This window comes from Thunnus thynnus, chromosome 7 (genome assembly GCF_963924715.1).
Source record: "Thunnus thynnus chromosome 7, fThuThy2.1, whole genome shotgun sequence".
Taxonomy (NCBI): Eukaryota; Metazoa; Chordata; class Actinopteri; order Scombriformes; family Scombridae; genus Thunnus; species Thunnus thynnus.
Window position 1 is genome coordinate 1,358,179 of NC_089523.1, and position 25,340 is coordinate 1,383,518.

General features: G+C 37.6%; 2 protein-coding genes across 2 annotated transcripts in view; one reads left to right on the top strand and one right to left on the bottom strand.

The window, feature by feature from the left end:
- Positions 1 to 1,171: 1,171 nt before the first annotated feature.
- On the top strand, positions 1,172 to 21,381 carry LOC137185577 (Na(+)/H(+) exchange regulatory cofactor NHE-RF3-like). Its single transcript, XM_067593769.1, has 11 exons — positions 1,172 to 1,265; positions 4,439 to 4,466; positions 5,856 to 5,917; positions 6,041 to 6,252; positions 10,006 to 10,077; positions 12,937 to 13,069; positions 14,593 to 14,729; positions 14,831 to 15,038; positions 17,225 to 17,421; positions 17,511 to 17,588; positions 18,134 to 21,381. The coding sequence occupies exons 1-11, from the start codon at positions 1,250 to 1,252 to the stop codon at positions 18,164 to 18,166; spliced, it is 1,176 nt and encodes a 391-aa protein (XP_067449870.1). The 5' UTR covers positions 1,172 to 1,249; the 3' UTR covers positions 18,167 to 21,381.
- nlk2 (nemo-like kinase, type 2) overlaps positions 18,859 to 25,340 on the bottom strand; it is a 30,087-nt gene continuing 23,605 nt past the window's right edge. Inside the window, exon 11 of the mRNA XM_067593768.1 lies at positions 18,859 to 25,083. Coding sequence (XP_067449869.1) covers positions 25,029 to 25,083 — 55 coding nt within the window. The 3' untranslated portion in view covers positions 18,859 to 25,028. The remainder of the gene's footprint in view (positions 25,084 to 25,340) is intronic.

Genomic DNA, 25,340 nt, shown 5'->3' on the forward strand with positions numbered 1-25,340 from the left:
AAGTCACAAGGAGACAACATTTACCACAAACAATTCAACACCTCAACATCTCTGCTGCTATACCCTGAAGACAGAATGTAGTCAGTACATTTATTCAAGTACTGTACTAAAGCTGTAAGAAAGATTACATCAGTTTACACCCTGAGACTGAACGAACACTGGAAACAGACACTATCAGCCGTCTATGAACACCAGGCCAAAACCACTCACAGCATCCACTGAGATGAGGTCAAAGGTCATTGATCAGGAGTCAGTGGACAGCTGGACAAAGATCTAGGAGGACATTTATGTCTGACACCAGAGAGCATCTTTGAACAGAAACAGGAGTTACCATCTCCACCCATATACAACCACCTGTTATCATGTGACTGAAGCTCCATACTTACATCACATGATGAGAACTGCGGTACTATGTACTCTGGAAGGACACAAACTGTGGTCGAAAGCTTGGAAACACTAAGTCGAGGTGTTTTTTTGTTTGTTGTTTTTTTTTTTTTTCAGATCAGAGTATATCTGTACTATCCACCAAGGTAGAAAATTGTCTTCAGCACCCCAAAAAGATGCACAATTTAATATTTTATATTAGTGGGAGTTCAGGTTGTAAATGGTCATGGTTGGTTGTCATGGTTGGTAAATAAAGATAACTAATGTATTCAAAGAACATGAACCCACAGATAAAAAATACAATTTTTAATGTCTGTCAGTGCTCTTCTCAGTTTATGTATCATGTGAGCAGACAAAAAGATGCTTTTCTCAATACAATGAGTAAATTACATCACACTGGTGTTGCTGTTCACATGCAAATGTACCCTGATATGACTAACTGAATGCTACCTTTACAGTCAATTTACAATAGATATATTCAACAGACAGCATAATAGAGGCACAATATTAGATATAGCCCTTATTTCTCAACCTCACACACTGACTGACAGGAAATATTTAAACTGTCTACTGAGTTCAGAGTTCATGAGGACGTGATTGACAACAACAGCTGTTGTTCTCAGTATTGATACAACAAGCTATACTCTAAGTGTTGTCTCTTCTATCACAATGTGTCCCACTGGCACTCAGCACACAGCTTTTCTCTAATGGTGGGTAAATGTTTAACTCAGCCGCCTGTGGAGAAAGGAGTGACCATCTCACCTGCTGACGGAGTCTTTTATTGTCCCTCTGTGCTGTGAACCTTGTCCATTCACAGTGTCTCAGTGTGAGCAGGTAGACGCAGCAGGGACACACTCACGACTCAATGAGGTCCACCACAGGTAAGCTCCCCTTCCTGCTTCGCACTCTGCTGTTCACCAACGCTTGCCTTCTCATCATTTGACTATTCAAATGTAACTCCCATGCTGCTTTGTGTTGACATTACTTGCTCACATAAATTCATGGCGATGGTGGTAAGTGGCTGTCAGCTTTGTGCTGGGGTTGAAGGTAAGGTGTGTGTTCTGCTTGTTGTTTTGATGGTTGTAGGAACTGTGATACAGATGCTCCATGACATGACTGCTGTTAAGCTCTGTGCCTGATCACTTTGGCTTTAACACCACCTTATAACTCGGGTTGTTTTCTTCCAGGTTAAACATTGTCCATCCACAGTCCTTGTCTGGATACTTATTGTGCTCAACACTGAGGTGTTCTACAATTATTAATAGAAAGCTCTGCAGAGATAATCCTCCACATTCTGTCAGCAGAAACCTTTTCTGTGAAACCTGCTGTGTACACAGTTCTGTCCTCCTGCAGGTGAGAGAGCAAACAGCCTTGAGCTCAGTTATCCTAACTATCATCCTGAAGGTTCCCTCATCACAGTGTTGCTTTTGAGGATTCTTCAGCAATTGTTCACAGAGCTATGGAATCCCATTTGCTCCAAGAAAATGAATAATAGGTGAAGAATTAGAAATGAAAAAAGTTTGCATGGCTTCATAGGCAGGGATGGATTCATGATTTGGAGTTTCATTGTCACATTTCAAATAGTCAAATAATGTACTTAAGTACAATTTTGAGGTACTTGTACTTTACTTGAGTATACTTCCACTCCACTAAATTTCAGGGAAATATTGTACTTTCTACTCCACTACATTTATTTCACAGGTTACTTTTCAGATCAATATTTTATATGTAAAACATATGATCAGTTTGTTATATATACATTATTACAGATTAGACTATACAACAGTTAAAGGTATTAAAATTAGCTCCACCTTGACAACATTAAAATGCTGCTTACATGTACGTGTCAGTTAATCAGTTTTAATACTCAAATAATAAATACACATGTAATATAAATATAACACTCTTAATTGGGTCATTTCGCGTAACAAGTACTTTTGATATTTTAAGTACATTTTGTCATTGTGGTATAAATTTAGTTACAGTTAACTCACTCACTACACAATTAAAATGCAGCTTGTCAGTAATAATGATTTAATAGTATATGTTATAGGACTTTTAAATGTAATGGAGTATTTTTTACATTGTGGTATTGCTTTCAGTATTAGATAATAAAGATAAATGAATATTTCTTTTACCATTCAGGCCAGTATGTAGTAGTTATATATGTAAACATAACTAATGTATATATAATTAATACAAAATAATGATAGAAAATGTAAAATGTAAATTATTTTCAGAAATCTTCTATTATTTTAGAATAAACACTCAACTATTCAGCAGAGCTACATCTCAGAATTAGCTGACCACATATGACAGGTACTCCTACTGCTAAATAAAAATATATACATCTAGTGTGAACATGCAGAGGAATTTACTCAAAGTTCAGGGCCTTTTATGTAATGTTTAATGTTACTTTGTCATCAGAGTTTCCCTCCATGCCTGTTTCATAGCTGTATTGGGAGAGGCACGTACTGTGGGCAGAGATGCTCCTCCTCTGTTGTCTCCAGAGGCCAAAGCACCAGCTCTATCTCATCTTCATTATTGCTCTGCTACTTGATGTCACACAGCGAAAAAGGATTGAGTTACAAACAGATGTGAGCAAAGCAGTTTGACTGGCCTGTGACTGCTCACTAAGAGTCAGACTGAACTCAGACAGTCTGTCAGGGAGTCTGCTGCTTTTCTTTCATATGATCTGTGTTTTCAAACAGCCAGATGGTCTGTTCTCACAAATACAGTATACAAGTGTGCAACATATTCTATGTTACATCAACTGTTACAACAGGGTTTCATACAAATCCCACTTAGACCAGTGATGAGCCATATATTTATAGTCTCCAAACTACTCTCATCAAAGCGCTGCTGCCAGTATAGCAACTGCTGAAGATCTATATACAAAAGATGCATCATAATGTCAGTGTTGTAACGTAGCAAAAGCTTTCATTTGGACATTTTCAGAAGGATGTACTGTATAGCTTCTATTTGTCACCTCCTTCTATTACAAGATCAGGTTCAGACCTGCACTGATGGAATCATGTAGGTCTTCTGGTGACTGACAGGAGCAGAGTTGTGTTTTTGACAATTCAGTCAGTTCTATCTTTCCAGTTATGAGCAGTGTTATTAGCCTGTTAGCTGATGTTTCGGGTCATTAATGGTGTTAGCAGCTATTTAAAGCCATTATCACTGAGATATTTTGACCACACTTTATTTTAATTACTTTGGTGGCAGCCACATGTCCTCTCTGAGTTCTACACTGGTGTGTATTATGTGCAGCATAAGACAGCAATGATGTAATAAGCATACAGTGTGGATATGTATTTGCCCTGGATGTTGTGATTAGTTGGAGAGTGTGTTTAGGTAGAGAGGGACGTACTGATTGTGTTTACTGCAGGACCGAGTCAAGAGGTGAATTCTGCATAAATATGAAGAAAAGATCACCATGCCAGAATCCTTTTATGAAGGGCTTCAGATTTGTGTGAAGCCATTTTATTTTGTTTCATTAGTCTCTGTTTTCAATGGAGAAGAGTTGTTACAGTTTCTTCTTTGACACAATAAAGCGAGGTGATATTTTTATGTCATTACTTTATAAGACATGCTATGAATGAAGTTGAATTTGAAAAATGAAGTAAACCTTTGGGTATTTCCTTTAGAGAATACCTAAACAGTATGAGCATAACTCTAATCTCAAGTGGTGTTGCTGTGTATACGCAGTCTAAATGTAGGAAAGTTCACCCAGGCAGCTAATATTAGTTTTTGGTTTGTCTTGTGATTCTTGGTATCAAAAGGAAAACCTCCTCTGTTTGTATTTTCACTTCATAAACTTTCATGAAGGTGCAGAGCAAAATGTATCAATGCAATGTTTTTTCCCTTAGAAGTAATTCAGTAACCTTCATTCTCTGCCTTTCGAAAATAGGAAGCAGCTCCAGATTCAGCCTGCAGCTGCAGTGAGAGGCATTGCTGGTGTAACAACAGCTTCTACACTTGTAATCAGGTTGAACCACTTCTGCAATTATTCATTGATTAATTAGTTCATGTCACTCTGTCTCTCCCACAGGCTACCAGGATGCCATGGAATTTCCACGGTAAGTTCATGCCTTACTGCTAAAAGCTCCTAATAACCAGAAGACTTCTGCTTTTTAAAGGACCATGCCTGTGTTTTAGCCCAGTCCCTACAAATCTTGCTAAATGAAAATGTTTTAGATATTCAAATGTTTCTTAACACTACATCAGTATCCTGCTTTAGCAATTTACTTTCAATAGCAGTGCTGTCTAAAACATTGAAGGGTCAGTCCACCCAAATTACAAAATGTTATATTTTCTTACTACCCTCCCATGCAGATAGTTTTGGTTTCATTGATCCAGGTTTGGAAATATGTTTCTGAGATTTTTGCCTCCACTCAAATACAATGATGTGAAAGGTTTTTTGTTTGTGGTGCTCACAGCATTTAAAAATGACATCTAAAAATATCCCACAGCAACATCTCTTTCAGGGACAGTATTCCTGTCACAATCCACAGATCGCACTGTCGACAGTTTCCAGGAATTTCTATTATAGAAAAAGTCTGCATGAAACTGTTTACAGTGTGTTGTGTTCATTGCCATGCACTGATAACATAACTGCAATAACACTAAAAGCAGATTAAAGCAGAGCTGTGAGTTTAGGTGTGCAGGACTCTTATCTGTCCAGATAACTCTGGATACATTCAGCAGCCTTGACCACAATAATGACATGTTGCCAAAGAAGTGTACTCCTTTTCTTAAAGTGAAGCTAACACAGGCACTGGTTTGTTTTTGACTACATACTGACCATATTACTTGTCATCAATTGTATTAATAAGTCACTGTTCCAAGTGCAGGAACTTGATAACCCATAACTTAGGGCCTCTTATAGCCTGAACTTGTAAGAACCTTGTGAGACTTTGAGGTTCCTCCTTGTGTTTCCACATCTCAGACATACGTCATTGAAGGAGTAGTCTGGTGATCCCATAAACACACATCATACACACCACACTGTTGCATGTCACTGGGTGACATGTTCCTTCATTACCATGAACAAACACACTGTAGTTTATTTGGATTCAATCCCACACACACTATCTTGCTGCCAGAAATACTCATTAGAGCACCAAATGTGGATTAATCCGCTGCTGAAAATAGTCCTTAACAAATGCACTATTTCTTCCTGTTTGAGTAACGTTTGCTAAAAACCACAGTGGCCAGCTGTTTCACAAAATTACCAGTAGGAATTACCAGTAGGAACCAATAAAAGGCAGAAGTGTGACCAACTACATCATTTTTATGTCCAGCATTCTTTGAAATGGTTGGCAGTGAAGAAAAGTATTTTTAATTTGTAGGAAATTAAGTACAACATGCAAAAACACTGGTATGGTCTTTTAATAGGTTATACCACAGCACTGATATAAATATAAAAGACATCATTTTAACCCCCCTTTGTATTCTCCTCACTGTAGTTTTATCTTCAATCCAAAGGAAGGGATTGATAATCCAGCTCTGGTCATCGCTGATGATCCTGGTAGGGTTTAACAGACATGGATATATATGCATTTCAACCTATGACCTTTCAAAAATCTTTTCTTAAAGTGATCCATCAGTGTCTGTCTGTTGTTTAAGATCTTGTTTGTATAAATGTGTCCAGAGCCTGACCACAGTCCGGTGCCCAGACTGTGCCAGCTGAAGCGTCTGGAGGGACAGAGCTTTGGCTTCTACCTGCGGGTGGTAAAGGACGGCCGAGGCTTTGAGATCAGAGATGTGGAGTCATGGAGCCCTGCGGAGCACAGCGGCCTCAGAGAGGGAGACAGAGTGCTGGAGGTCAATGACGAATACGTGGACAACATGGACTTCTACAGGGTTAGTGTTCATAATTCTGTAGAGCCTCAGGATCCACCATCATGGATCCATCAGTTCATGATCTGCTCATCTAGAGCAATAGATACAGAATAACATGTACCAGATGGATTTCCATGAAGTTTACTGTGGATGTTTGTGGACCACACAGGATCATTTATACTGTCTCTGGTGACCCTCATGACCAAAGATTCACACTTGTGCACAATAAACAGTAAGCACAAATAGTTACTTTGTCAAAGTGCACATTCCTCATGGTACATCTGATAACATTTCAAATTAGTTGCTCTTCTCCAGCACACCGCCTTTTATTCATCAAACATTTTGGCTATCTCACCTTCAATATACTGTATATATGTATATATGCAGTATATATCTATATATACACCATATATATAAAACATCATCATCAACCTTCTCTTCAAATGACTATACACAAAATATCATTACTCTTAGTTGCTACAAAAATTGTAAGTGGAATATTGATGACCATACATCAACAGCATATAAACTTACAATCATTTTTTAACAATATTCTTTAGCAGATATTGTTCAATTTTTAATCTCAAGCCATCAATCAATGAGTAAAATGTTGTACATCCATTTTTTTTATTTAAAGTAAACAAATTCAGTAAATTCTTTCAGCCTCATTATTCAGACTAATCTTTCAAAACATTCAAATCACTTCCATGACTTGACATTTATGAATAACCCCAGCCAAGTCTGTTGTAAGGTGAGGTACTGGGCAGCATGGTGAAGACTTAAGAAAGGCAAAACATCATGCTGGCAGGGAGGTGTGCTGGAAAAATACGCTGCCTTTTATTTGTAGTCTCCAAAAAACACCAAACACACACACTCGGAAAAGAAAAACATGGAGGCAAAAACACTGATGCTGCTCTTCAAAACCACTCCATTCTCTCCCCACTTTCTCCCATTCCACTCACATATATAGCATGAGAGCCCACCCTGCCAGTTCAAACTGGCCTATCAGGTCAGAACTCTAGAATGGAGAGTTGACAAGGTAAACAACAAATAAACATTATTTTCTTAACTTTCTCTTAACAACAAGGGCTCAATTCATTCTTCGGCATGTGAACATAAATACTATACATTCAAAATGAACAAATTATTTTTACATCATTCAGTATTTATCTTAATTACCAGTCATTTCATCACACATCCGTTATCCAGTCAAATCTCATACACCACATAAGAGGGCTGCTGTTGGGGCGTGCTGCTTCCTCTTTAAGATGACTTCCAAAAGGACTCAAACTCTGACAGGTTAAGGCTTTGACAACAGCATGTCTTGCAATATATTTTTTTTAAAATAAAGTTTATTCTAATGCTAAGTATAATGCTTTGTCTTTGTCAACTGATATTTGAACTATACATTAAATAAAGAAAAAGAACACTGTGAGAGAATAAACATACAAACAATAAACAAAAAGGGCCTAGCAAATAGTTAGTGAAAGAGTCAGTGCTTCCTCACAAAGTCCATCTGCATTTGAACTTAACATACCGTATGCGTTTATGAATCAATTTTCAATTGTAAAGCTCTCTATAAAATAGTTTTTAATGTTCATTCTTCATTGAAGACTTTTAAAGTGCCGAGCCTAGAAATCCAGAATGCCTCCTTCTTAACAAGCAGTTTGTCCAAATACACTTTTTAAAATACCTTCTTCTATATCTGAGGGAAGAGAGTGGATGATTCATTTTCATAAAACATGATTCAGCTGGATAGATCTCTATTTTGCATCATGTGGTACTTTTATGATCCACTATTGTTTGAGTTCTCAATGTTTTTCCTACATATCCTTTTTCAAAAGGACATGTTAATAAATGAATTACACCATTTGTATTGCATGAAAAAAATGTCATTCCCCTAAACTTTAAGATATGAAAAATACACATTACACATTTACATATTATATCAGCTTGTTGTAATGTTTACACTGAGGGAAATATTCAAACCCAAGATCTCACCACATTCTGCGGGTTTGAACATGCTAGTTCTGCCACAGCAGAGAGCCAGCATGGACCATATGACCACACTGACACCGCTAAATGAAATGCTGACATTATTAACGTCATTAGACATAGCTGTGCTTGATAAGTCCAAATGTTCACTGTGAGAAAGGTCTGTTTTTTCTAACCTGGCAGGACAATAGGTTACTATAACCACACCGTGGGGGTAATATGTTACAGAAATTACTGTTTGGATTTTAATTAGTGATCAAACACTTCTTAGTTGTGTTGCTTTTTTTTTTAGCTTCTTAGTTTCTTTAACCTCTCCTCCACACAGTGGCAGAAAGGAACTACGTACATTTACTTAAGTTATACCTTCAAGTACAGTTTTGAGTATTTCCATTTTATGCTACTTCATACTTCTTCTCCACTACATTTCAGAGGAAATATTAAAATGATAGAGTTAAGGATTCAGCTACCAAACAGTATATTAAGTAGTTAAAATAAACTACAACTTGACCAGCTACAATATTAAAATACTTACATGCTAACATTCTTTATTCTTGATCTGGATCCCCATTAGCTTCCACAAAGTGGTCGCTAGTCCTCCTGGAGTCCAAAATGGCATCAATAAAGCAAACAACAATTTAAAATCACATTGATTAATAAAGCATTAAAAAGCAAAACAAGACAAATATGATGATCCAAAAATAAGTGAAATAACTCTTCATGTGAAAACATAGACAGTAAAAACAAAAAGAAAATTGTCAAAATAAAAAGCAACATAAAGAAGAAAAGACGGTTCCCAAAATCACAATAACTAAAAGTAACATCTATGTAAGATTCATCAGAGTTTGTTTCAGTGACTTTGATGTGTGTGTGTGTGTGTATAGGGAGTATATTCCAGGCAGCAGAAGCTCTACAGAGAACAGTTGTCATCATACAGTTTGATTGTGGACATGGCACCGTCAGATGACCAGTGCTACATGACGTGTATTATACCTGTGACAGAAACCACCATATACTAGTTTTTCACAGAAAGAGTGTGCTGTATTATTCCAAATGACATTTTGCATAAATGACAGGAGACTGGATTTTAATTTAGCCTCCACAGTTGCCATGATAATCATCACTTTTTATACATTTTGTTACTAGTACTTCCGTACTTTTACTCCAGTAAACTCACCTGTAGTGGAGTATTTCCACAGTGTAGTATTGCTACTTCTACTTGAATAAAATATTTAACTAATTCTTCTACCACTGTCTCCATGTCATGTCAGAACTGTTAGGAGTTGGTGTTGGAGCACACATGAACAAGCCAGCAAAGTGCAGCTTAAGATACAGTCAATTACACTTTGGTCTTGCAAATATTCACTCCCGCTCCCTGAGAATGTGTCATTTTCTCCAAGAGAAGACCTTGACACAGAGAAGACCCCCCAGCATCTTTAAATCCCACTATTCATCGCCTCATAGTTGCTTTACTTTACAGTTTAATTACATGTAAACAGACAGGACTGAGCTGAAGCCTTGGCTTGAAAGTGTGTTCCTCTCCTTATCTGAACCTCAGGCTAACCCATGTGACCTCCCAAGGTGAAAGAGAGGACAGATTGCTGTCTGCTTCTGAGTCTTAAACAAGAGTTCTTGCCATTTACATGTCTGGATATTTAGGGAATGGGGCCTGGCAGGTATTAGTGATGAAAATGACATTCATTTATTGCATTTTTATTATTGGATATATTTTGTATTATTATCTCTCTGTGTCTCTCTACTACTACTACTATTACTTGATAGGTGGTGAGGAAGATCCAGTCATGTGACTTACATCTGTTTCTCCTGGTGCTGAGGCGAGAGGAGTATGAGCAGGTATGCAGAGTGACATGATTTGGTTCACACACAGGTGTGTGCAGTCATTTTCCTTATTGTGCAGTGTTCATGTCATATTGATGTCAGACTTAAAAATATCATACAAATCAACTTTCATTGGCAATCACAACTGGGAGTCTTTTTTGAACATGCATGCTGTTTTTTTCCCCCCACATCATCATCCCATCAACACACTCCAGCTCCTCTCAGGACCATCTGAGCATGAACACACCAGTAACATGATTAACATGTGCACATGCAGATTCGAACTGCAGACAGTATGCCTTGAGAAGCACAGGAGAAACCAGTAATATTCATTATCACTTAAGTTCATTCCTCTCTCCCTGTGTCTTTTCCTTGTGTCTTAGTTCTGTGTTAGAGACATGAGACATCCTTTCCTCTGAAGTGTGATGTGAAGCGATGTCTGTTTCAGATGATGGCAGCAGCTGATCACAACTGATCAGCTGTCAGTCGGCTTTAACAGCTGTAGAAACTTTTGATGGTTTGTGTCTGCACACATGTACACCGTGCTAATACTAATAAACGTGCCGTAATCACTGCCAGAGCAGCTTTTTTCTCTCTGCAGCTGTTACCTGTTTAACAAACACCTGCACATGAATAAAAACCTGCATTCTGTATTTATACTGTGTACTGTGTCCTGCTCAGACGCACAGGAACCATTTCTACTGGCAGAATTTATATCATTTATTAATTATTTGCATCTGTATTTATTGATGTCCTGATAGTGAATTCATTATTTAATAACCCAGAATATAATCAGAGTGTCTTTTGAACACTGGAAATTATTTATTATGCTAAATGTTTCATGGAAAATGGAAATTATGTAACTCATATCAAACCCAAGATCAGGGATTTTCAGCTTCACATGTGACTGAATGGAAATGACGATAAATTATGTAAAATATAAAAAATGTTTCTTGCTGACAGACAGACTCTATCTGATTTTAATTTTATCCATAATAAAAGTTCACGGGGGAAACAACAGACCATGAAAAGAAAAATCTTTCTAATAAATGAAGAAAGTTGTTTACAGTTCTTTTGTTGATCAGACCGACAGTTAACACAGATTTTTAACTAGATGGTGAAACAGAAAACAAATAAAAATAAATATATTTATTTATTTATTATAAATAAATATAAAAGTTGGGAGTGATACACTTGAGTTTAAGTCTGATCAGCTGCAGCGTCCAATCAATAACTCATATCCAATAAGGGGGTGAAAGACTTCTGTGAAGGCTGCTCTCGTGTATCCTCTTCACTCCTCAGAGCAGAAATAAGCTCTTTGTGACGGCCTTCTTGATGGCCGACCAGAACGATTTCCGGGTCAAGCGAGGATACGAGGAGAGCGTAGAACGATTAAATAAGGAAATTGGGATCTACTCATGGTACTGGAACTGGAATACCTAAATGGAATGCAGCATGATTAATGTTACTACTACAAAACCAAGATTGAAAAGTGGCTGATGGTATTCTACTCTTTTAGTGGCCTTTGATTCTGAGTGGTATGTCACAGCTGATTATTGGTATGCTGCTGCTGTTATACTGGCTTATGGCATAAATGGCAGGTCACTCATGTTCCATTGCTGACTCATGGTATAACGCTGCTGTGCCACTTACAAACAGCTTGTGACCTGTGTTCTACTCACAGATCCCTCTCTCCACTGTCACACTGGTGGTATTTCACTCACTCTTGTTTTAGTGTTGACTATTGGCCTATGACACATGAAAACTGTATGTCACACATGCACTGCCATATGCCATTGGTGTGGTAACAGTAGTGGTGCAACGGATCATAGTTTATCCGTGATCCATACGGATCGCCCTCCACGGTTCGGTACGCATGTGAACCGCAGATTAATTGCAAAATTTAATATCTCATTTAAAATAAAGTAAACAAACTGCTGTAAGTACAAGTCATAGACAGACAGCAAAGTATCTAACAGGGATTTTGAAGAGCAACGACCAAACCAGCATCAAACGGGTCCGAAGTGACAGCTGCAGATATTTGAACTCGTTCAACAAGCTGCAGGACAAGACTTGTGTTCATGTTTGTAAGTTATCAAGTTTTGATGATGTGGACACAGACTGTTGTTTCATTCACTACCGTGTTTAAAAGAAGAAAATATCATGCTTCATGAATTTTGTGATCCGTTGCACCCCTAGGTAACAGTAATAATGGCCAATCACTGCTGTTAAATTCACATATAGGCCTACCACCTCTCATGTTATAAAAGTACATTTGGACTGAATTCCCATTACCACATATGTAGCAATTGTGGTCTAATTTTGTTAACAGGCTATGGTCACTATGCTAGCTGTACAAGGTTTATAAAGTATGTAGCCACCAGCAGTGAAGCATTCATTGCATCAGTGACAAATGCCAGTGTCATCATATGAGGGGAGTGGTATCTGCCAGTGGAACACAACTAACTAACCCTAACTAACTGTTTATAAGTGCCATAAGGCAGAGGAATGGCTTCAGAATACCAATAATCAACAGAGACATAGAGACAACAGTGACTCAGAATCAGTCACTGGAACAGGAACAACATATCATCGGCCACTTTCCAATCTTAGCATCACTCTGTTATTAGTTGCACCTGTGTCTGACAACCATTTGAAGAAAGGTCTATTTACAGCTTCAGTTAGTGGAATATAATGAGTTTGGTGACCTCAGCAAATTCTCAGCACGTCACCACCCACATCTAACCTACAAAGAGCTGTAATGAGTCAGAGAAACTGGAGACACATGGCTGCACTTGTTCTGTAAATGTGAGTGACAGGAGTTATTGTGTTTGTGTTGTTCCTTTGATTCTTCAGTTGATGTCTCTTCTCCAGGCATTGTGTGTGGGTGTGGATCTGCAGACATTGGCTACAGCCACCAAAGGGGACTGCTACTCCAGACCCAGACTGTGTCACATCAGCAGACACCCAGAGCATGGCCTGGGGATGACCATCATCTCAGTGGAAGGTAACAACACACTACTGTCACTCATTAGCTGCTTCTCAGAGGTCCTGTGGATTGTTGTGTTTTAATTCCACAAGAAGGGCCAATGAGCACTTATGATGCTGTGATGCTCCACTCATCATTCATGATTCATTCACTTAAACACATTTCTCTGCATTCACCAGTGCACTATAGGAATACACTGTAAGGATTCATATTGAGGTTGACACTGTGCTTAGTTAGAAGATGGAATTTTGGATTACCGCTAGATAAAAAAATAACCACACATCTCTTTAAGCTCTTAAAGTTGAACAAGACTGTTTGCTTTAAAATCCTCTTCAAAATTAGATTTTAGAATCATTATGTTTCAGTATGTTCTTTAAATCAAGAGAATACACATACAGTGAGAATAAAATGTCCCTGATTTAGATTATTACTGTTTTTTTCATGACCAACTTTGTTTATCCATCCAGCCAGTATTTCTCCAGCTCCTGACTCCAGCTCTGTATGAAACACAGACATGACATTGATATCAATCTTCTCATCTCACTCTCAGAAAGGAAGCAAATATTGCCCAAAATATTGATTTCTTTAAACTCATCCCCAGACACCTACTCTACTCTATTCAAATGCTCTTTGCTTTCTTCTCCAAAAATACACAGTGACACAGAGCACAGCCACCCTCCTCCTCCTCTAGAAGCTCAACTTATACACACTCATAAATCCTGCACCCTCATAAAAGTGCAAACTCCAACATTTATGCACGTGCAGTAATTATGATTGGGTGGAGCCTGCGCATTATTTTCAGATAAATGCACAGCTTTTGGCTGCTGTTACTAGACAACAGCTTTGCCAAGGCTACCAAGGCATGTGACCATGGTATAGGCAGGATAATCCACACCGTGTGTTTTAAAAAATAACACTCTCAAACCTCCCTTCAGGTTTGCTTTGAGGGTTATGAATCTGATTTACTTCTTAATAACTGCAGGGCTTTGACCAAAATGACATAAGAAATCAGATTTCCTTTTCTCTAGATGTATCAAACAATGCAGATGGTGCTTCTCACTGGAGAGACAGTAGTCCCTTTTTAAAACTGTTCACAGCGATTTGTGTAGACTACATAAAGTAAAAGGAACACTGGAAAAGAATGTTGCTGGTTAATCATTAAAATGCTGAAAGCAGCACAAACTAAATTCCTTTACTCCACTGTGTTGGGGTGGAGGCAGAGATCTCAAAATCTGGACAAATAAAACCATGACATGAAGAAGGAATTTAGAAAATACATAAACTTTGAATACAATTTAAAGTGACTTTTTAGTGATATATTAATCTAACACATTTGTAATAATAGAAACGGTAGTGTCTGACAATATGCCTCATATTTTCTCACATGTATGTGTTGATTCATCTCCACCAAAATGAAATCACATTAGTAGGTAGACTAATTATTTAACAGCAGAGAATGACTTCCTCTGTAAACTCTAGTTTATCTTAAAAGCCTATGCTGATAATGGTGATTATGATAATAGTATCAGATGTTTCATCAGGTCAGAAAGGCCAGCACATCGTGAGCACAATGACTGATGGTCCAGCAGAGAGAGCTGGTGTCCACAGTGGAGACAGACTGATCTGGATCAACGGCGTCATGGTGTCCACGCTCACACACTCCTCTCTCAACAGAACTGTATGAATCCAGTTTTCCTCACATGTACTGCATTCACAATCACTTGTGTGGTTTGTTAAACTGAACATGAGCGTGACTCCTGCAGTGTGTTTGGTTCTCAGCTGAAGAAGAGTGCGGACTCAGTGACAGTGCTGGTCATTGATAGTGGGAGTGAGTGTTGCTACATCAGGAGGAAGATGCCCATCTTGCCTGTGGTGGCAGAATGCTGCAGCCTCCCTCACACAGCCAAGACCATGCATCTGGTCAAAGGATGTGATGGGTACGGCTTCCTGCTGAGACAAGAGAAGCTGTCGGTCACACGACGAATAGGTGAGAGATACACTGATGGAAACACGACAAGACAATCACATCCATCCCCTTGTACAGCCCTGTCACCACTTATACAGTCAAAAGTCAGCTGCGGTGTGAATCTCATATGAGTTCAGATTGCACATGAGAAGCTGGCACAACATATGTAGGTATTATTTTACTCTCATTCTAAAGAAAAAAAAAGAAAAAAAGCCATAGCTTTTTAAAGTATTACAAAGTCTTGAATATTTTTTTATTTCTTGCTTTAGACAATAACATTAGTTTTTTTGTATGTGTTGTGGCTGTCAGGAGACAGTCTACATATATGAACTACAAGTCAGACTGCTGCAACAGTGGATTGTGCTGCAGGAAGCTGTTTAATGCTTTTTGTGGATTTTATGGGATTAAATTTGTGTCATAATAATTGAACAAAATTTCCCCAAAAATCCAACAAAAAATTTAATTGAAAGTGAATAAAAATAAATTGAAATCAAAGAAATACCACAAAGGCAAAACTAAAAATGAAAGTATACCAGTGTGAAACATTTGGTTGCAGTATTCTAACTTTTCTTTCACTCATCAGGATTTTGCAGTTACCTTTTTTTAAGTTTTGCTACTGAATTTTTCAGTTTCAGTTCTGAATCTTAGTAGACTCAATACACATGTCCACTTTTTTGAAAGTCTTAAAAAGTATTGAAATCACTTTCCTAAAAAAAAAAAAAAAAAAGAGGCTATAGCATTAGAAAGTCTTAACAGGTCTGCAATATTTCTTCTTTCCTGCTGTAGACAGTTGTATTAATTGTTGCCAATTTAAATGTTTTTTTTTTTGTTTGATTCTAGGGAGATTTTGTTCCATTATTATGACACAAAATGAATCCCATAGAGTGTCAGTAAGCACCATCAGACCTGCTGCAAACAAACTACACTGGGTGTCAAGTCTCAATTTAAGCAAAAACTTTAATTATTTATTTTGTAATTGATTAATCCATCAGTCACATTTCTCTTATCTAGGATTAGGTCTTGTTAATAAATGAATTATATAACAAGGAATTACTGTTATACAGCTGGGAAGAACTGACATGAATGTGATGTAATACATGTCAATAAATTAATATATTTCATAAATAATTATTATGTAACAATAGTTAATATGTCGTTAATATAATAGTTAATGTTTAATTATTAATTAAAAAGGTCTTATCAAGTCTTACATTTAATTTGGTCAACACTGCAGAAACCCTGCTCAAGTTCCCTTAAAAATATACACTGTTACTAAACATTTCTAAGTCAGTTGATGCTGTCCCAGCAAAAATTGTGACCATGTATGACTGTTGTCTGAACATTGTTTGAACATTGTCTGAACATTGTCTGAACATTGTCTGAACATTATGTGAAAGGGGTCCCAAGATAGTACTGGCAGGGCTGGCCCTGACTACATTGGTGCCCTTGGCAAGATTTCAGATTGGAGCCACCAAAGCAAAGTGCAACAATAAGTTCTAGAACTTCAAAAATGAACTCAACCAAAAATAAAGTGCACCAATAGTATGTCTAGCCCAAACAAAGTCCTCCAGACAAAAAGGCAAGTGAAAGCACCACACGTTGAATGTTTGGTGAAATAGCCTGAGGTAGAACATGAAGTTTGGTAGCTGTTGGGCGAAAACTGACCAGTAGGGCTTTGAAAAACAAACCAAATGAAAACCCATGCAAGTCAATGAGGAAAAAAGAGAGGAGAAATGTTAAGAAGGGAGATTTGTGGGCCTTTTTAACTATTCTGCAGAGGGTTATGTATACATTACATATTCTGCAGTGTGACTGGAGCTACACCTACACATTGCATCAATAAAAACTTTTGGGAGTTTACAAATTTTAGTGTGCAAACCTCTCTGTAGGTCATTGGTGCTTGTAAAAAATTATTACATGATGTTGTCTCTAATGTTCCATGTCTTAATAATGTTTTATTCTGCAAATGTGTAGAAGAAGACACACTATTGTGGACAGTAAAGCATTATTGTATTGTATAGATGTCGGTCAAAATATAGCTCATAGAGGTCAAGAGTGAAGTTTCAAGCTCAATATAGTAACTAAAGGACCTGTACTGGCCTGAAATACTTCATATTATCCAAAACCCTACTCAAAAGCATTTTGCAATCTTTCTGTCAGTTGTGTCTGAACTTCTCTTGATTTCTGTCCAAACCTCCTGTTCCCAGTTCATGTGCTGCGAGAGGTGGATGTGGGGAGTCCAGCTGAGGGGGCAGGGATGGAGGATGGAGACCTGCTGCTGGCAGTGAACGGGGAACCTGTGGAGTCCATGGAGCATGATGACATTGTCAAAAGGATCAGACAGAGTGGTGATAAAGTCAGCCTCATCGCTATATCTATACCAGGAAGAGACTTTTACAGACAGGTCAGCACGCTCACATACTTGGGATAAACTCCTCACACAGAGAGTGTATCATGACATGCCTTTAACTGCTTCATGTGTTTGTTCTGCAGTTAAGCATTTCTCCCCTGTTGTTCCATGAGGAATTTACAGACTGTGTCCCAGATCAGACAGGAACATTCACTACACAGGTATGATTCATTACATCATCTACATACTCTGACCAGTACAAGTACCAGTGTGTTCACTGGCAGCCAGGACTGTCACAGAGTAGTGAAGTCAGGGGAGCGGGAGTACAGATACAGATATTGCCGTAGTGAGCTTCTAACATTCCGCTACATTTTTCAATCACTACTCATAACAAGACTATTATCAGTCATCTTCAGAACCTGGTGGTTAAGCTCTTGGAAAGTAGAAGTGACTGGAATCATTCAAATTAAAAGCATAACAGGAACAGAAATGATTATGGCCTTTGAGTCTCTCGAAGGCTTTTAATGTGAAACATCAAAGCATGAAGTGTTGAGTTTCACTGACGATAACTCTGCTCTAAATAGGCACATGACTGTTGTACTGATGGAGTTAGTGTTGTGGAAATGCACATTAGACTGAATTTATTCTGAAAAAGTGTTGAGCTTGCAATAAATTAAAACAGGAGCAGATCATAAAACAGAGAGGCTTCTTACTAAAGTATGATAAAATATATTACAACACTTTGACCTTGTTTTGTGTTTTTCAGCTGTCACAGAGAACAAATGATGCTTTCTTGTGATGGAACTCTGCAGATGAACTGAACACGAATAACCAAATCCATCAGCAGACGGGGGACAGCGAAGAGCTCAGGGTGAAAGACACTAATGATGTCACTGCAGAAGCATATGAGATTATTTATATTTAATGTTTTTGTGACACAATCAGAGATTATTTCTCAGCCAATAAATGTTTGTACAGCTGTATATGTGACAAGAGCTTATAAGTGTGTGTGTCTGTCTCACATCAGCTGTTGGTGTCAGTGGCTATATGTGATATGTTCATTGTATTAAGATACAAAGTTTAGTATGTGTAATGTTAGGGTTTCAATCTGAATAGTTCAGAGCCCCCAAAGTCCCTTAAATGTATTTCTATTTTAATTTTGTCCACACAAGATAATAACATGAGCACAGGATACTGTCTTCAGATTTAAGCCTGGCTGTTGTCTCTTAAGAGCAGATGCAAAACTATGAATCAGAGTGTGATCTTGAGCTGTGTGAGGCTGTCTTCAGCATTTGCATTATAAGAGAGGAGTATCAGACAACAAGGATTGGCATTCTTTAAATGTCACATTTAATCTTTTCACCATTATTTTCCAGATGGAACCTTTTGCGTAGATCTCATACGTTCCAAAATGACAACCGTCAACTGGATACCTAATCATTAACTTTGATTTACAGTGCTTGAGAGCAGAGTTTAATAGATACATCTATGTACTGTATATACTGCAAGTTTTATTCAAATTACAATGCATCTGATTAAAACATCAAATATACAAACATTGTTTAGGACAGCAAATTATATGAATCCAAATAGTCCAGTAGTTGCTGAGTTGTGGTTAGTCTCTCACACAAAGTTTGTCAGTTATTACTCTACAATTTTCCAAAATGAGCATCATTTGATTCAAGTACTTCATTCCAACACAAAATAAAACATATAGGAAACTACTTTATCTACACAAAGAGTTCATACAGGCAATGGGGAGGGAGAGTGACAACTTGTACCGCTGCTAGCTGTGCTCATTCCTGAGAAAAGTCCCATTCAGTTTCCAATAGACACCCACAGCATGTCTCAGTTCAATTAATCAGTCTTTTTCAGAAAGTCCTTGTTGAATGGGTAAGAGATGATCCATAGCAATAAATAACGAACAGCATTGAGGGTAGTTACTGTGTGGTTATTTTTCATAATGGGTTGGAGTGGATTATCCCACTTAAAAATATGGCCATGTGACACTAACAAAGTATGAAACTTGTCAGGGTAAGAGAGAGCAAAGTCTGCTAGAGGGTTACACATGTACTCATAGAATTGCAGTTAACATGCAGGTGACTTCATATATCTGGGAAATATTACAGTGGCTGAGCCAGCTCAATGCACTACAACTTAATAAAACATGAGTATATAGATGAAACAAGAGCTGTTCTGTATGCCTTGCAGCATTTCTACATTTGCTTGTTTAAGTATGCTCTTTACTCCATACCTTTGTTGTCAGATTGAAAATGTGTTTATTTGTGGTTTTGTATCCATATACAGCATAAGTTGTCAAAGTGGTGAAGATATTTTCTTCAATTGCTTGTCTTTTCTTATAGGAATTGTAGACATTTTGGGAAATATGCTTATTTACTTTCTTGCAGAGCATTAAAAGAGAAGATCAATGCCACTCTCATGTCTGTCTGGTAAATATACAGCTACAGCCAGCAGCCTGTTAACCTAGTTTAGCATAAAGACAGAGAACGGGGAAACAGCTAGCCTGGCTCTGTCCAAAGATAACAAGATCCACCAACCAGCACCTCCAAACTCACTGATTTACACATTAAATCTTGTTGTTTAATCTGTACAAGAACTGAAGTGTAAAAGCGAAAAATTGTAGGTATACAGGGGATTAAGCAGACAAGATGAAACTTGTTAGTAAGCTTTAGTAGTGCTGGTAAGCAGATTTTAACTTCAGACCTAGCCAGGCTGTATGTTTCCACCTGTTTCCAGTCTTTATGCTAAACTAAGCTAACCAGCTGCTAGCTAGCATTAGTGGTAGCTAACTCTCAGCAAGAAAGTCAATTAACATATTTCCCAAAACATTGTTATTATTTTAAGTTGCAGCACACTGGGCTCTCTGCTCTTTAGATGGAAACTTTACGTTGGCACTGTCAACCTCAGAAAAACATATTACTCGCAGTGTGTGGTTATCTAAGAATAAGCACCCTCCAGCCAACTGGAATAGACTTTTCTTCATGGTCATACTACAAGGGATGGGTTCTGATAGCCAGTTCCCTGTTGGCAAAATACCTAAATGCACTAACAAATCTCTGAACATTTTCTCTCTCCTTGCTCTTTTTTATTAGCAAAGAGCATTGTACACAATGATTAACAAATTCATATTTTAAGCAACAAAACTGATTACAGTTCTACATTGAATCACTGTGTTTTATTTAATCACAACTTTAGTAACTTGTAATTGTCTGAAGCTAAACCAAAATAAATCTAATAAAGGATTTGAAAGGATTCAGACTGGATAAAATGCTATTGAATCCCAATCCTACATGTATGTAGTACAGCCCTCAAAAAATAATCAAAACACAGGTCTAATTCTTTGCAGCATGACAGTAAACATGAGTCAACACAACAGGATCGATCGTTTATAAAGTGGAAATTTGAAATTGAGTGGTCTGTGAAATATCCAACAGAGCTTTGAACACAGCCGCTGTGGGGTAAATGGTGACTTTCCCTCCCCATGAGGTCCTATCCTATCAAAGAGTGAAAATTGACTAACAGTCAGGTAACCCTTGGCTATTGATAGGGCTTTAAAATACAAACATCTGATGATTCAAAATTTCAGGTGAATGCGTTGCACTTGGAAAGTGCAGGAAAGTCTGCAGAGGAAGTGAGGGGATGGGGCGGTATATTTTATCATTTCAGTATAAAAGCTTGAATGGACATTCAAGTGTTTTCGATTCATCCCCACATGAAATCAGAAATGTGTGGAGGTAAACAAAGCCAAGTTATTGAGCTCAAGAGGTAGAGACCAACACGGTGAATCCTTTATATACATATTCACACAGTGTTGCTGTGATGAAATAATTAACAATAACAAAAAAAGGCTTCTCCTTAGATATATCTACAACTCTGCTGTACACACAAGATACAGTTAACATGACTGTGTATTCTGTGAATTGTTACAGGATTGTTTGTCCTCTACATATCCTAGTTGCAGGGTAAAAATCAAGAAAATATATACATTTGTATGCAAGTTTTAAAAATAAAATTAACTTCACAGCCTTAGAAATGTGCAGGCTAATACAATTTCTATACAGTGGTATTGTTTTTTTGTTTTTTTAGGTTGGTGTGTAGATTTGCTTCTCTATTTAACATATATACATAATCATACTTTGAGGTGTGAGAAGGATGCATGCCATAGGACACAAGAACAGGAATAGAAAACAATTCTAAAAATATATTAAATAATTTACTTCAAAGCTCTTTTTCTGGATACAGTGTACATGTATGAGGAGGAGTGGGGGCTGACTTTAGCATCCTGTTACCATTTAGAAAAATCCAAATAGATTAGACCATACCATTTCTATGTCATTCATATGCTACTTGTTTCCTTTCTATGGTGAGCTCCTTGAATGCAATCCATGAATAAAAAGTTGGTCAATAGTATGTGGTGATATATTCAAGTACACAGAACAAAGAATTAACACCCTTATAGAATGATATTGCTGGTTTCACTGGTTTCTACCTTGGTACGTTTCATTTCATTTTGTTCAAACGTGATGATGTGACAGTTCTCCGTTAGTCCATATAGTGTGAAGAAGAACAAGCAGACCTGTTTTTACAAAGTGTCCCAGGGAAGACTGCTGTAAGCTGCAACACCTGGACTTCTTTCACTTTAAATGAGGTTTGTTTTTCTTCTGTTTTTTTACAATCTGAGTCTTACTCTGTGTTGACCATCATCCCCATAATGACAACATGTTGCTCAGCAGTTTCTTAAAGATCTGAGAACACACTAGGCCTGCATCTAACAATTATTTTCATTATCCATTAATCTGTAGATTATTTTCTTGATTAATCAATTAGTTGTTTGGTTGATAAAATGCCAGAAAATGGTGAAACATGTCAACCCCTGTTTTCCAAAGCCCAAGATGACGTCCTCAAATGTTTTAAAGATATTTAGTTTACTGTCATATTCACTGAAGACTAAAGAAACCAGAAAATATTCACATTTGAGGAGCTAGAATCAGAGAATTTAGACATTTTTCCTTAAAAAAATGACTCAAAATGATTTATCGATTATCAAAATAGTTGGTGATTAATCATTTAATCTACTAATTGTGCAGCTCTAGAACACACGTTGGTCAGAGGAGACAGAATGTTGTCTTAACTTTACGGTCACCTCAGACCAGGCTTATTTCAATCCATTTTTAAGATATATCCACCCAGTGTAGACAGAAGGTGCTCCACAATGAAACTGTTGAGTAAAATGTTTCCATAAAAAAACATGAAGGATGGCCAAACTGCAAATAAGATCCAGATTGTGAAAACCAGACTTTTCCTCTAACAGGCTGTCTTCAGAAGTGGTATGTATGTACAGTACAGAGAGCATGTCAAGCAAAGCTCATGAAGGAACACTGGGAAGCTGAGATCTTTTGTATTCCTCAGTTCAAAACAGTTTAGACTTTTTGTGTTTAAAGATTTTTCTCTTCGTACTCTTTGGGGTAAGAATTTGCTCAGTTTGGCTGGGAGTGGAATTAGTCAGTGAAATTAGGAGGCACACAAGTTGACAGCACACATTCCTTCATAAAAAAAAAAAACAGCAACTGAGTTTGGCTGACAGTACTGTTCAGCCACACACTCTTATTCATCTGGATATTAGCAGGAAGTGCTATGGCTGGTCAGAGGTGGGGGGGCAGGAGCAGCATCCCCAGCTGCTCCTTTTCTCTCTTCAATACAGTAAATGATTTTTCTTGGCTTTTCAAGTGAGATGAGCTGTTGTCTTGTTTAAAAGCAGGGAATAATACGCAGATCTCTTTGAGTCCGATCCCTTATCTGAACTTACTTCATGTTCACAGAGAGTTTCAGTTGTTCTTCATGTAGCATGCATGTGAACATTTTATACCTTCACCTTTGAGACCAAATTATCTTAACAATCAAACACTATTTATTTAATAACCCTACCAAGCAGATTTCATTTAAACTCAGCACAACAGTATGCTAATCTACTGAACACTGGGAGCATTTGCTTGAATGATTCCTAACAGAAATAAAGCAAACGCGTGTTAAACCTTTTATAAACTGCTGCACCTTTGCTGTTCCAACTTAATTACAAATATTTTGGGGGGCCTCACGTATAAATGTTTGCATACATTCATCACTAAAATCATGTGCAAAATAGCAGATACATATGCATACATTTATTTGTATCTATGTGAAACTTCACATATATCTAAACATTCATTACATTCCTGTACGCACGTCCATTTCAGTGTGGATTTGTGTATTCTCTCATCATGTTTGACACTAACTATAAATAGTTGATGCCTAATGCTGCCATGCAGTTGAACTCAATTCATTCCCCTCTGTTTATATTAGAAGTGCCATGTTGTGTGGGTAGAAAAGAAAAATGAGAAATGATGATGACTCTAAAGTGGGTATGTGCCTCTTGCATGCTAAATGCTGCTATAGTCATGTCTATATGCTGACTTCAAAAGCAATCATGCACATTATGCATGAAATCAATGAATCACTCATCATTCAATGATTGTTGCTTTTGTTTTAAGCTAAATAAATCCATTTGTGTCCACAGGGAGGCAGAAGAACTCAAGCTGACACATGCAGCTCTGACATATTAACATCTTATCAAGTTGTTCTCAGTAAAGTCTTGCTTGCTAACAATGAAGTGCTTCAAACAAAGTGGCTGTCAAATCATGTAACTGTCTGCACCTCCTCACACACCTTACTGACTCATTTTTGTAACTTTACGTCATGACAAAGACATGTTGCTGGAGAGAGAGATAGCCAGGAGGAGGATAGGATGGCAGCTTTTGTCTTTAGACATAGTTGGACAACGCATCATAGGAACTAGTTTGTTTGAAGCATACTCCACCCTTGAATCTGGCCTGATGTGTCCATCCATCTGGACACATGACTGAGCATAATGTAGAAAATGTGCAGAGATAACATTTTGGGGTTTTTTGCACACAATCTGAATGCTTATGCATCATTTATACATGAGGCTCCAGATCTTTGGCAAATTAATAGTCATATAGAAGTAAAAACGTGTGCAGGGGGGGACATGCCAGAATAACTCATTTTTAATAACTTAAAATATCCATGTTCTTAAAAAATATGGGGAGCTTTCAATTGCAAAAAAAAGCCTTCCAATGATTACAATCGATTGTCTGAATAAGAAGCAAAGTTGGATTTAACGCTGATTTGGCTATTTACCAGTGCAGAGGTGAAGGTGGGTGTAATAATGCAGAGTAGCCTAATCATATGGGAGATTAATTAGATTTTGATTAAGAATTTTAAAAATAGAAATCTGCTTTTTTTTTTAATTAATATATATCAAAAACAAATGTACTTCATTATGATGCAATAACTGTTAAATCTCATCTACCTGGAAGTGACAAGATGGGTTTGTTTAAAACATTCTGATTTGGTCTACAGAGCATTACATACATTTGCATACCAAACCCTCTAATAAACCCCATAAAGCAATTATTAGTGGATTTTTCTTCATTTGTTTCATATTTCAGCATACACACAGCAGACCTGTGAGTCCTGCTCTCCAGTGAAATGCTACGCAGATGATAGAAAACGTCGAGACGCTTTCTTGTTCCCAGTTTAGCAGCTTGTCAATTGGGAAAGGTGACGACACACACCGACAGCAGCTATTCCCACACCAGCGGAGATGGAGGCATTTCAGAAGGCTGAGCCACTGTGGAACTGTGAAAAAAGGAGGCCAAGAAGTTAATATTAGCTATTCATGTGTGTATTCATGTGTGTATTAGCTAACAGGGTATCTGCACAATTCTCCACTTCAAATTTAATGACTTTTAAGACCTTTTTAATACCTATACAAGGAAAAAACACCATTTCCACAGCAAAAAAAAAAAGACTATTAAGTTATTATAAAGTACAGTATACAATGTTGTGTTTCGTAAGTTAATGAGGGATGCACTGCTGTTGCTATGGTGATAGAG

What these genes read in the sequence shown, in the direction of transcription:
- LOC137185577 (XM_067593769.1), top strand. An exon ending in GGCGAGAGGAGTATGAGCAG is followed by an intron (nt 10,078 to 12,936) that starts GTATGCAGAGTG and finishes TCTCTTCTCCAG; the next exon opens with GCATTGTGTGTGGGTGTGGA. An exon ending in GACCATCATCTCAGTGGAAG is followed by an intron (nt 13,070 to 14,592) that starts GTAACAACACAC and finishes ATGTTTCATCAG; the next exon opens with GTCAGAAAGGCCAGCACATC.